The 13,003-nt window shown below is 41.2% G+C and overlaps 1 protein-coding gene across 4 annotated transcripts in view; it reads left to right on the forward strand.

Moving 5' to 3' along the window:
* GRAMD4 (GRAM domain containing 4) overlaps positions 1 to 13,003 on the forward strand; it is a 78,058-nt gene that overhangs the window by 24,401 nt on the left and 40,654 nt on the right. For all 4 annotated transcript variants that reach the window (XM_069801894.1, XM_069801895.1, XM_069801897.1 and 1 more), the window contains 2 exons: positions 282 to 492; positions 9,213 to 9,333. In XM_069801894.1, coding sequence (XP_069657995.1) covers positions 282 to 492; positions 9,213 to 9,333 — 332 coding nt within the window. The remainder of the gene's footprint in view (positions 1 to 281; positions 493 to 9,212; positions 9,334 to 13,003) is intronic.

Here is a 13,003-nt window from a genome sequence, read left to right on the forward strand (position 1 = left end):
GGTTGTTAGCTTGTGCCCGTTATGACTTGCTTTAAAAATAGCCATGAGAAAGAGGCCATGATAGTGTGGGAAGATGGTAAATCATCAACTACTGAAAAACAAACCATGCATCTGTTACACTGGGGAAAAAATGCCTGTTAAAAAGCTAAGCTGCAGCATGTTTTTCCTCCAGTGCCAGGAAGGCCCTTGAAAGATGGTTAGAAGTAGTTAGCGATTAGAATGTGTGTATTTTGGTTTATTGCAAGCTTTCTAAAGTACTCTTGATGTCTTGTTTCTTGCAGAGACTCCAACCGTCATGTTAAGGTAAAGCAGAAAAGTGCAGTGCTGAACATGCTAAAGAAGTTGGACAAAATAAGGTTCAGAGGTCACAAGAGAGATGAGTTCCTTGATTTAGCAGAGTCTCCAAATGCTTCAGACACTGAATGTGGAGATGAAATCCCGGTGAAAATACCTCGAACATCAACTCGAGACAATGAAGAGCTGAGAGACCCTGTAAGTACTTGACTTAAGTATCGTTACAGTATGTTATATAGTTGTCAGACAGAAAAATAACAGAAATTAATAATTCTTTGTCCCTATATTTTGGATTTAACACTTGAAGAATTGTGGACTAGGAAGTAAAATTCCAGTAATAGGCTTCCATTTTGTGGAAAGATCAATTAATTTCTTAGTATTAGGGTTCCTTGTCCCTACCATTGATTTTAAATGCTGTGGGTTGACAGGCTTGTTAACCTTGGATGTGCTTCTGAATGCTGTCTAGTTTGTGTTTCGTTGAACTACTGATGAACACATCTGAAGGAAAGACTTCAGTCTGAGGAGCTCAGATCTGCTCAAGTGGCACTGGCCAGGACTATAGGGATAAGACTTCTGGTGGCTTCGTTAGAGTTAGAGTGTCACACCACCTTGTTCTTCACTGCAGTGTTGTATCCAGTAATGCTTCCATGCTATAGAGGTGTTTTAAACCTATGCAGGAGGTGAGCAAGACTCTTCAGGTGCTAAAACTTTTTGGTGCTTGTAAGCAGAAGCACCCAAACAGACCTACCTTTTTAAAAGACACTGTTTCAGGAAAAGTTAAATATTAGTTAAAAAAAAAAAATCCTGCTTTAACTGTTAAAAAATGACTGTGGATCCTTGAGCTTGGAGTTCTACAATCTAAATTAAGATATGTCCATCTAACTGTATTCTAGCATGTGACTTGGAAGTCAGAATTTGTACCACCCTATTTGGAAACTCACTGTGCAGTTTTTATACCCGAAATGGGGTCAGGCTATTGTCTGAAAGCTCATTTCTAGAAGCACAGGGCTTGCTCGCCGCAAGTGTTAAACTAAAAGACTTCAAACTGTATATGCTTAAGCATCTCCTTTGAGGTTGGCAGCTTGTATCCTGTTCTGTAGCTATTAGTTTTTTTAAATTTAAGTGGGCTTGTATGGTATCACAAACAATCCTGCTTATATGGAGCTCTTTTGCCAGAATTTTTTTCCTATGATCATGGAACAAACAACTGGTAATGACAGAGCGTTTTTTGGTCACAAAAAGTCTATCACATGAAATCCTCAAGCTCCTCAGACAAGGAAGTCCGCTGAATGCCTTTCCTTTGCTCTTATTCTACTGAAGACATCTGTCATTTGTTAAGACGTAGGTATTGTGTATACTGGGACTAATCTGTGCTTCTGCCCTTCCAACGTGGTATTTTCTGAGTTTTTTGTAGGTAAATACTGGCAGTAGGTAAAAAACTCAAGGCATTATATTTATGCGTGGAGAGCAGGGAATAAATACCCTTTGTATCTAATCAGAAGGATCTGGATGGCAGAGCTGCAGGCTACAGAAAGATCTGTCTGAAACCATAGATACTATTTTCTGTATTTCTTGAGGAGGATAGCAGCTCCAGGATGGTATGGCTGAGGGAATAGCAAGGTAAAACTACAGTTTTCACTGGTTATAAAGCCTTACAGCTGCGCATCTGTGGTGATGGTCTCTGTTTTCTCAAATTGTTGAGCTCAGTGTGCTGAGAAGGTAATTTGAAGAGAAACACTTTGCTTTCTGGCTGATGACATACTGTTAAGTAGGCTGTCATGATCTAAGTCCTTGGGATACAGTTGAGTATAGTTCTTTAAAAACAGGGAGAAAGGGAGAGAGGAAAGCAACAACAGCATCAGACTTGTTTTGCCCTGCTCATGATGTTCGAGAGCTCCAAACCGTGTGTGATGCTGGAACAGCCTAAGAGCAGCAGCTGTGTTACAGATAGGAGCGAAATAAGCAAACTTGTATGAGGAAGGAGATCTGACATGTAAGGGATGAATTTCAGATGGGAAGTTTTGGGGGATTAGCACTTGCCCCTTGGAGGCATCTGCCCACTAAATGCTGACGCCCATCCATAAAATGAAGGGAGAAGAAATAATCCCCTGTGCTGCAGAGGTGCCAAGAGTAAAGAAAGTACTGCTTGTATATTTAAGTCAATATTAAGGTAGTGGCTGAGATCGTGTAAACAGGGCAATTCTGAATTATGTCTCTGTTTCTTATTGAGATCATATGGTTGAATTGTGCCAGAATTGTTTTTAATTTGGTGACTAAAACTCAAATTGCAGGGTGGTTTTCTTTTATAGGCTCTGTAAGCAGCTTAGTGTTATACTTTTATTACACTGATCATGAGAAGACCAAGTCTTGGTTTCTTCCTGTTTAATACATTTGCAGAACTGTTGAAAGCATACAAAAGTCATTGCAAGTCTTGTGCATAAACTGAAGTTAGGCTGCGTGTCTTTTCAGATAGATGTAAGCTATACTGTGCTTCCACTTCTGTTGCTTCACTGTTTCTATTAAAATCTGAGTACAGAACTCATGGGCTTCAAAGAGCAAGATTGGTAGCTTGGAACTGAGCATAGGCATGCAAAATTTGAGTCCTGTTCTCCTTATCCACGTCTTCAATATGTAGATGTCTCTGACTCCGCTGTCAGCCATTCCCTTGACAAAGGCTTCATCTCTGCTCCTCCTCTCTACTACTTTATTTTTTTGGGGGGGGGGGGGGGGATGTTCTTTTTTTGTGGGTGTTGGTTGGTTGGTTTTTGGGTAGGTTTTTTTTCAGTCTGGTATAGTAATCATGGAGCCATTAAAGGAAGATCTCTGTCTATTAGTACAGCACAGTCATATGAATGAAAGGCCCTTCTGTACTGAGCCTCAAGGGTACGTAATGCACTTAGAAATGTGCACATTAGGTGCCTCTTCTTTATATAGGTGTCTGAACTTGACAGGTGTATGCAAAAACTTGCCACAGATGGAGGTGTTAGAGTAAAAAGCCTGGTCATAAAGACGTGTGACTGCAGAACTCTGACCACCTGCAAAGAATGCATCCTCTGTTGCACATCTCCAACAAGTGAAGAGAACGTTCAGTCCCAGGCCACAGATACAGCAGTGGGACTTAGTCCCAACACTTTACATGTCTTGCTGAAGTAGCATGTGCAAAATTTACACCCTGTGGAAAGACAGAAAGGATGGACAGATGAGGTCATCTTATATTCTTTTTGTTAAAACTTGAGCTTTACCTATTTAGTTCAATAATAAACTTCTTAACTCATGTTTGGGTAAAGCACACAGCTAGATTCTGGTAGGAGGGCCCTGCAGTTGGAAGGATTTGTTATTTTCCTTTGAATTCTCCTTAGCGGTTGCTGACACTTTTTTGTTCAAGGGTGTCTTTTAATTTGAACTAGTTTGGTTTCAGCTTACAGGCTGGCTGTTTGCTTGTGTGCGTACTTTTCCCCTCTCATTTAAGTGCCCTGACTACCAGTTATGTCTTGGGCAGCAGGTACTTTCTTAGGTCTCTGTGGGTACTTGGGCACTGTGATCAGATCATTGCCAAGACAGCTGTGTTGGTTAACAAATTAACTCTTTGCTGAGCATCTCTTTCAGTTCCTGAATGGCTTCCCAGATTTCTTCCTCCCTTCCCTCTTTACCATAGGTGGTTGGTTTGTTGTTGTTTTTTTTTTAAAGCAAGGACATTCAGCACTGTATGCAGCACTGTTATTTCTGCATTGTTTTGTAAAAACACCACAATCACTAAATAGATAGAGGGTGTAACCTGGTCCATTCCTACTTCCTCATAGTGAACGTATCAGCATTTGTCTTGTTGTGATGTTGGAAATTCAGGTAATGTTGCTTGCTTGGTAATTAAAGTCCCCATTATTCAGTGCTATCATGGTTTCCTATTCTGTAGATGGGTTCCTTCCAGCTAGATCACAATTCTGCACCTAAAAAAGCTTTAAAACATTGCTCTGGCAACTTGATTTGCTAAGATGCAAATGTTCAGGGAGGGGGACTATGCCCTGAAAATTATAGCCTGCCCTTGTATTTGCCAGTTCTGGCTTGATTTGCCTCATTTCAACTGATGTTTTGTGGTATAGATGAATTTATGTTCTCTTAATGTGACAAATGCCCTGTTTTTATAAAAGGGGAGAAAATGTTCAGTACTACGTACAGGTATGTGAATGAACTCGGTGCAGAAGAGGATCACATCCCCTTCGGCAGAGGGGGGAAAGAACAAATTTGTGTTTAAATCTGTGGAGGTTCTACGCTAACTTGGCAGTGAGAATTACAAGTTGAAGCGCTCTTGTACCTGGCATATTGTACTGAAATCTGCAGTCTAATCTACTTATGCAAGTTCCCTGCCAGTGTGCTAGGATTAAATCTGAGTTATTGTGGTACAGAAAACATTAAATTAATTGCTGTTGCAGTACAGTTTGGCTTTTCCTGAAACATGTCAATTAAAACCTTAAATGCTTCTGTATCGGTCACCTCATTTACAGTGATTGGAAGGTATAAAGCATGATGCAAACATTACAATTAAGATTAAAGTCTCTAAACCTGGCTAGTGCTAGATTTTTTTAAATTTATGTAAAATATAGCTGTGTTTTAGGAGCTTGCCAATATGGGTATGCTTCCAAGAATAGCTTCTAAGGATTAACTATTCATGCAGATGCTTTTGTTCTTGAGCAGTGTTGTTGGGTTTTCCCTTTCCTTACAGCAGGTAAATGCAGCAGCCACAGGGAACCGTTTCATAATTTGAAGTAAGAAAATACACATAAAGTGTCAGTTGAGAAACTCAGGAGGCTGCAACCTCTCTAGCAAGCTCTGTGTTTTGTTGTATTACTGAAGACTGTTTCCCCTGCCCTGCTTCACTGCTTAAATGAATGCAAGTTAAAATTTTGTATTTTAAACTACCTCTTCCCTGTGTCGTATCCCGGCCACTGCCGGGCCCTGAGGAGTGACTTGGGTGGATGGTTACGCCTCTGGGCTTGGCATGCCGTGTCCTCGCTGCTCCCCATCCTCTGTGTTTGAGAACTGCTCCTCCCTAAGTTAATGACAAACTTGGAAATGAAACCAGTGTTTTGTTAGATATTCCTGGAGAAGAATAATCTGCATACGATGTTGTGCAATTAAAATAAAAGGAGAGAGTTGGCCAGTTACGTTTCTGTGTGATGCTGAAGATGTGCTGTGCTGCGGGTGGAGAGGACAGATCGGCATCTGCTGGGTTAAGTGACTTAGACCTTTTCTGTGGCTGTACAGCAACAGTGGCGTCGGTGCTCGGCACACAGAACAAAATCCCGTGGCTCGCAGGATGAAGGGGATTCGGGGAGGGAAGGGAGAGAACTCTCAGGTTGGGAGGTGCTGTTATGAAAAGCCTGAACTGCAGATGGCTTGAAAAACACATTTGTGGGGAGATGCGTTTTTTCGGATCCAGAGCTGGATGTGGCTTGGAGCAGCAACTCTGAACTCTGATAGTGGGTTAGAGGCAATCTGTTGTCATCAGAAATCTTCTTTTAACCCCTCTGTCTCTGACTCCACGCTCAACTCTGGCATTTTGCTGGCTTCCTAGGCACCGCCAAGCCTTGTGTGCGGTCTTCACTAAGCAATAGTGATTGCCAACATTTTAAGAGGGCTCCTGTGTCAAATACTGTCAAAGCTAGAGGTGCAGAAGGAAAAGCAGAAATCTGTGGAAGCCTTCAAGGCCTTTACTGTGAGTCAGAAGCAAGAAAGGGCATCTGTACAGTACAGTGTAGTTAATCCAGCCCAAGTCCTAGCACTAGCCTACAGAGGCAGCAGAAAGGAGAAACCTTTACCCAGTTAACACTGGAATTAATACAAGATAATTTTTTGTTAACTTGTGAGTTGAGTCAGTAATGCTAACTTCAGACAGAGGTACTTTATGAATTCAGAGGCAGGCAGTTGACTTCCAGCAAATGTATAGACCTTAGTTCTTATCTTTTTAGCCTGTTAACACCTCTTGACAGAACAAGGTATGTTGGTGTGGGGAAGAAACTTCTGGACAAAAGAACCATCTGCCTAAATGTCTCCCGTATCACTGTCCTGGACATTCTAAATGCTTCTAAATTGTATTCATTAATATGTTATGGTGTCACTAATTTTGGAAATGGATGCTTTATTTTCCACCAAACTTGTATCACCATGTATCTTACTACTCTGTTTAAAAAATTTTATCATTACACGATAATTACATGATCTTGCTCCTAGTATTCTTAGCAAGCAGCCTTATGTTTTAACTTAGTGGATTTTTTTTTTTCTTTTTTCTCTAACTTAGGTCATTGTAACCTTTTGTGTTAGTTTAATGATGTGTACCCTCCTGATTTTTAACCCATCAACTGATGTCAGACTTCTTGGATCCAATGCTTTAGCAGATAGACACATTTGGAAACTTTCAGTTAACAGAGTCCTGTTAACTTGCATTACTGCCCGCAGTGCTATGCACCTCTTGCTTTTTCCTTCTTCCAAAGAGGCACAGCCAAGGTATCCTGGGCTTTAATTAATGTCTTAACATCTCTGAAAGAAGCAAAAGTAGAGCTGGTTCTCTAGATGGATTTCTGAAATGTAGCTCACCTCTGGGTGAAATACCTTACAAGTATCTTCAATGAGGTTGAAAACTTGAATATACTTAGATATTTGCTAGCGCCTTCTTCCTCTCATCCCTCACCTCAGCCTCTGTGCTCCTGTCCCCACCACAGCCCATGGGGTTGGGGAGCAGGGACTGGTTGGGCAGGTCTAGGCACTGGGCTGATGTGCAGAGCCCAGGTGCATTCCTGATGAGTACAGCATCTTGCTCTTTGACCTATACATGATTTTATTTATTTATTTATTTTTAAACAGTGGCACTGTTCCTTTAGACCATTCCGTATGAACTCCTGCGTGCTGGGAGCTGAGATTGTCTCTTTGTACCAGATATGGATATACAGTATGGAAAGCCATGCTTCAACACCTGGGCAGCAATCTATATTTTAATAACACTTTCCTTGTGGTTGCCTGTAGAGTGTGTTGTAAGGGTGCTGCTGTTCGACTTCAGCCAGGCCATCCTCCTTGGGACCCTCCAAGTGTCTGGCAAGTGATAACACTGAATCTTGCAGTGTAAATAAATATAGCCCAGCTCTATTGATAAGAAATCAACACAGAGGTTAATTGCCATCCCATGCTCATCTGAAAACAGGCAGCAGTTGCTCTTCAGCAGGCTGGAGTGGTTGCAAATGGCATGTCTTACTGCACCTCTCTGGCTAAAGGCAGGCGTGAACGGGAAATGTGGAGCACGGGGAGGAGGATGCTGTGCTGCAGCTCCCCGTGTGAGGACTGCCCTGGGGTCTGTCCGTCTCTGCTATGGCGTGGTTCATGCCGGCTCCAAAATGGGAAGCAGCGCAGGGCTGCTGCTCAGCTAACAGCTTCTGCTCCTCATTGGGGCTAGCAGTGTTGGCACAGTGCTGTGTGGGCGTGTGTTGCTTTTGGGACTGGAAATAGCATCTCTGCTTGGCACTGTGTTGAGCAAGCCCAGGTGGGGAGTTGCTGCCAGGTAAACGCTGTGCAATAAATGCCTTCAGAGTGCTAATTTGCCTGTATAGACAAATTCTGAGGCTTAAACTCAGCATCTGTTCAGCTCAAGCAAGAAAACAGATGTTTAATAGGTATCTCCGCACTGTTTTATCTTAAAAGTGCAAATCATTCCCAACAGTGAAAGTACTTTGCTGTCAGTAAGCTTTCTGCACATATTTCCTAAAACATAGAAATGTCTTTTAATTAAGTCTCTTGTAGATTAGTTGAGTTCATATATGTATGTAATTTAAGCTGTCATGATTAAATGTATGCAAGCTGACTTTTGAAAGCAATACAGTTCCTGTATGTTTTCAGGGCTCAAACAAAGGGTGGGGGAATGATTAGGATAGGTAAATAAATCTCTTTTTGTCTTGAGGTCATTTCTTAGGTGTAGGCTTCTGTAATCTAGCACTTTGATTTTGAGTACAAACTGTTGGAGAAGCTCCTGTAATACTTGTTGGCAGACTTTTTGTACCTGGTGGGGGCTGCACACAGTGCCTGAACAACCTTTACCCAGGAGATGCCCTCACCCACCCTTTCCACTGCTGTCTGAAAATGCCCACTTTGAGGGAAGGACAGCATCACCTGCCTTCTGCTGTGTGGGCTTGGGGCTTTTCTGTGCTCACTTCATGGAGGTGGTGGTTGTCATTGTCATTCCTAACTAATCAAATTGCTCTTCAATTCCAGCATTCTGCAGTATTTCCAGTGCTGAATTTGTTCAAGGGGTGCTGGTAAATCTCTCGAGACATGCAGTCTCCTGACTCCCCCCTCTCCTGGCCTGCCAGGATGAGCTTCTGGGCACTGACCACATCCTTCAGCAGTAACTGGGCTGTGCTGGAGGTTGGGGAGCAGGGAACCCTTTCTGTGCAGAGAAACCGTGGTCTTCAGAATTACACACTTCATAAATGGATATTAAAATAGACAATATGTGTTTTCTAATAGCTCAGTAAATATCTAGAAAAGTATTACATTTGCTAGCTTCACAATTTTATATGTAAAGTATGTTGAATTGACAGTTCGTTTAATAGGAAGAGGAGAGGAATAGTATGCCTTTTAAGTCAGCAGAAGAAAGGCTAAATGATGATGCAGCAGAACTGGTAAGGGGGGGAAAATATCTTTGTTTTCTGTAACTCCCTGAGGTCTGCAGAAGTGCGTTCTGTAAACTCACATGGGAGAGATGCTGTGCATTTGATTAGTTTTCACTCATTTATTTTGGTAATTTAATGCTGAATAAGAGGCATGCAGAGTTGTTGATACTTGCATCTTTACTGCCCCAGAAGTAAGTTGATGTATTTAAATGACAAAAAAAAAAAAATGTGCCTCCGAGCTGTGAGTGTGTTCTGGCTTTCTTATAGGCTGGTCCAGGGACCATCATCATGGCTTCAGGAGTCCAGGATTTTAACAGAACAGAGTCTGACAGACTGAATGAGATCAAAGGTCACCTGGAAATAGCCTTACTGGAAAAACACTTTTTACGTAAGTATAAAATTAATGCTCTGTGGAAAGGAATGGTTTAAGCCTGCTGAAATAAGGCTTCTCTAAACTGCAAAAGTTGGCATCAGAATTTTGAGGTGTGCTTGATGTGTGGATAGCGCGTGGACTGATGCTTCCCTAGGAGGAACTTAAAAGTATTCTCAGGGTTTCTGGGTCACTTGGGTATTTTTGTCCTCATTGCATTCTTCACAACATACCTCACTACATGACAAAGGCTGCTTAGTTGAAGTCTTGGTGTTGACATCTGCAGGTTATCTTAGAATTAACTCAACCTTAGTGTGGTTGCAGTAGGTGTTTTTTGTCTAGTAGTAATTGTAAGAAGAGATTTCTGAAGGGGTGACCAATATATATTTCCTTGGCAGCTGTTTCAACAAGTAATATGTCTTAAAACACATGTCTCTTAACAGTATATGAATTACCGGTAAGTGTTGTAAGAAATACAGATAAGAATACCTATAGATTTCAAGTGTTACTTGTTAGGGTTTGTGTGTATGTATATGTGTGTGCATATGAGACAAAATTGTCATTCATGGCTAGAGGCACCTGTGAGACTTTTGGGATTTTACCTCAGCAGATCTGAACTGCTGACTTGTAAGACAGGATAGTTAAACCAGAAAAGTGGAAGACAAGCATTCCTTTAACTTGACAAAGTAGAGATCTCTGTAATAAATCAACGAGAACTCTTGCTCAGTTGCTTCCCAAAATAATCATTTTAATGGATTATTTTTGAACTTTAGGATATAAGGGTTGTTTTTATGTGTTCAGAGCTTGTCAGATATTTTCTAAGGGGTAGAAGTAACAAGGCTATAGATTCTACTCAATTTCTAGGTTATAATCTAACAACAAGACTTGTGTTTTCATTTGGCAATATTTCTTTGATATTTATCCCCCTGTGTGTGTGAGAGGGAGGCCTGATAAAGGAGACTGGGCAAGAATTTATAGCGAGCTGCTATCAGCTTCCACTGATATCTGGAAGAGGTATCATGGTTGGAGTATCAAGCAAAAACTGAAAGCTCTGTTTGACTTGCCTTGTTGGTTTCAGTGATTTATTTGAATTCTTATTTAACTGTGCAGTACGGAGTTACCACGTACTCCTTCCATCCCCAAAGAGATATTGCTTAAGGTCCTGTTATCAAATTGTTTTTTAAACTAGATGGGACATTTGTGATTTCCTCATGTAATCTGATGTGTAACAAACAGTAGGACTTCCCAGAACTGATTTCTGATTTGAACTAGGACATGCTTTTTGCTGTAAAAACATGATAGGGTTCCCAAATACTTCCATGGCTGGTGAATCCATTCTCAGTCCTTAGTATATGCTTACAGTAACTACATGGGGCAGGCATTTTTGTGAATGTTTTTAGTCTTCAGGCTCTTGCTGTATTTTGAAAACCTTCTGATCAACTATGTTACTACTTCTAGCTCAATCTTTTTCCTTTGCGCAGACCTTTGTAGCAAACTCCAAGGTAAAGGGTAACGAAGCTCACCCTTTCACATAAACTTTGAGCAGATGGTCGTATGTTCAGGCCAATGGGGTGGTTCAGCTGAGTGGCATGGGTCAGTCCTGGGTGTCTCCAGCCCTTACTGCTAGGTCAAGAGCTCTCCACTAAAGCCTGGGGTTTGCTGTAGCTGCAGTTATAGAGTTGTACTGGCAAGTTGGTCGTAACTCTGAACGTAAAAACAGGAGGAAAAAATGGTAAACTGGTAGAGAAATAAGTGTAGTGAAGCTTATCCCTTATTCCCCTACACATTCAAAGTTTTGGGCTGAAATATTTAACTGTTTGTCAGTTGGGAGTGAAGTAGGAGCTCACTTTTTGGATATGGTTCCTGTATTCTTCTGTTTTCTTCGTCCTTCGCTTTGAGTTAATGTTTTGGGTTTGGTTTTTTTTATGTACTAGAAATGCTTTGTTGTTTTTTTTCTTCCCAAAAGTGAATTGATAATGAGTAGAAAAACATTCTTGAAATGTGCAGTTTGTTTACTTTAATTTGCCCTTGGAAGAAGGCCTGATCATTATTGTTTTTAAATCCTATTGCTGCAGTAGGTGTTTTTCAAGAAGGCTAGTCACTCAGCTGTATTTGCATACTATTTTTAATTATGGAATTCCTTAAGGACACCTTGCTGTAATTGTATTTTTGCATAAACTGTTTGCCACTTCCTCTTACTCCATTTCTTCCAGCTAGGTGTGCAAAAATCAAAGCAACTGCTAGTATGTGGGGGAAATATTTAAGGTTCCATGGATTTGCTTTTTAATGTGTTGAGTTTCTAATCATTATTAGCCTGATCCTGGCTTTATTTTTGCCTCTTCTGTAACTCTTATTTGTATTGGTGTGTCATGAGCCAGGAGGTTTAAGGAGGAGAGATTTCCTTCCAGCTATGCATAATGTATAATGTACACATACACAACACAGCTACAAGTCAGTGTGGGTCTGTAGTTGCAGCCTGGCTAAAGGAAGAGTGAACTGGTAGTCTTCTCTAAACTCCGTTCAACCGTTAGTAGGCACCAGTAAAAGGTGTAGTTTGGCCAGCTAGTATTTTCAGTGAAACACATCCCAAATCTAACTGTAGCCTCTACAAGCTGCAGAGGAAATCTGGAGCAAATAGTTACTGGATAAAAACAGTTGTCTGTAAAGGGAAAATACGTACATCTAAGATGTCAGATGAATCTCTTCCTTAGCAAAGAGATAATCTAAACATCGAGAAGTGAAGATGGAGAGGAATTGCTTAGTGTGTTGCATAGCTGTAAATGCAAATAAAATGTGACTGGAAACGCAAGGGATTTAAGCTGCAGACTGACAGGAGGATGAGGCACGAGGAGGAAGGGATCTTGGATAATGATGTTTTAAGCAAGGGAGGGATCATCTGACTGTTCCAGCTTGAAAGGGCTAAAGTTGCTTTTCCTGTCTGTGGGGGAATGTTCTTAATCTCCGTAAACTAATGGCTCCTTCTGAGCCATAGTACAGGAATGCTGAAAAAGTGTGTTGGGTCTGTCCAGACGGCAGTATCAGGGTGGGTTCTGCAGAACAAGTCTTGAATGCCTGCTGAATGAAAAGTGCAAAGAGCTTAGTTTGCTGGACCTCCAGATGCACGTGGATGGAAAAAGCTCTGTCTTGGAGCTGTCACCATCGGAATAATCTGCTTATAAAGGACTTTGTGTATTAATATAACTTGTTTTTAATGCACATGAACATTGCCTTGGTGCTGGCTAAAGGTTCAGGTAGGGAAGGCAACTGCTGAACTAGGGCAGCTGGGTTAATATCCTAAGGTTAGTAGTGGTTTTAGCACTTCTATTTCAAAATCTGGTTGTATCTAAACAAGAAATAAAAACTTGCTTGCTGCTTTTGCATTTGAAAGACAAAACTATAGGCAATACCTTTTTGGGTTTGCACCTTCCCGTTACCGTTTGTGCCTGGTTATGGAGGGCAGTTTTCCTGATATCAGCACTCTGGTCCCTGTGCTACAAGGTGCTTTGTAGGCACACGTGCATCCTATGGTTTACATGAAGTATTAGCTAGTTTTCATTCAAGGATGTTCAATCCTTTTGCAATGCTAATTTTAGCAGCTCGGGAAGAGGAGGTGGTGGTAGCAGCAGCTAACAGTAAACAAACCAGGTGACTTAGAGAAGAACGTTAGTCATAAACTGGTAAATCTAAG

This window comes from Haliaeetus albicilla, chromosome 14 (assembly GCF_947461875.1).
Source record: "Haliaeetus albicilla chromosome 14, bHalAlb1.1, whole genome shotgun sequence".
NCBI lineage: Eukaryota > Metazoa > Chordata > Aves > Accipitriformes > Accipitridae > Haliaeetus > Haliaeetus albicilla.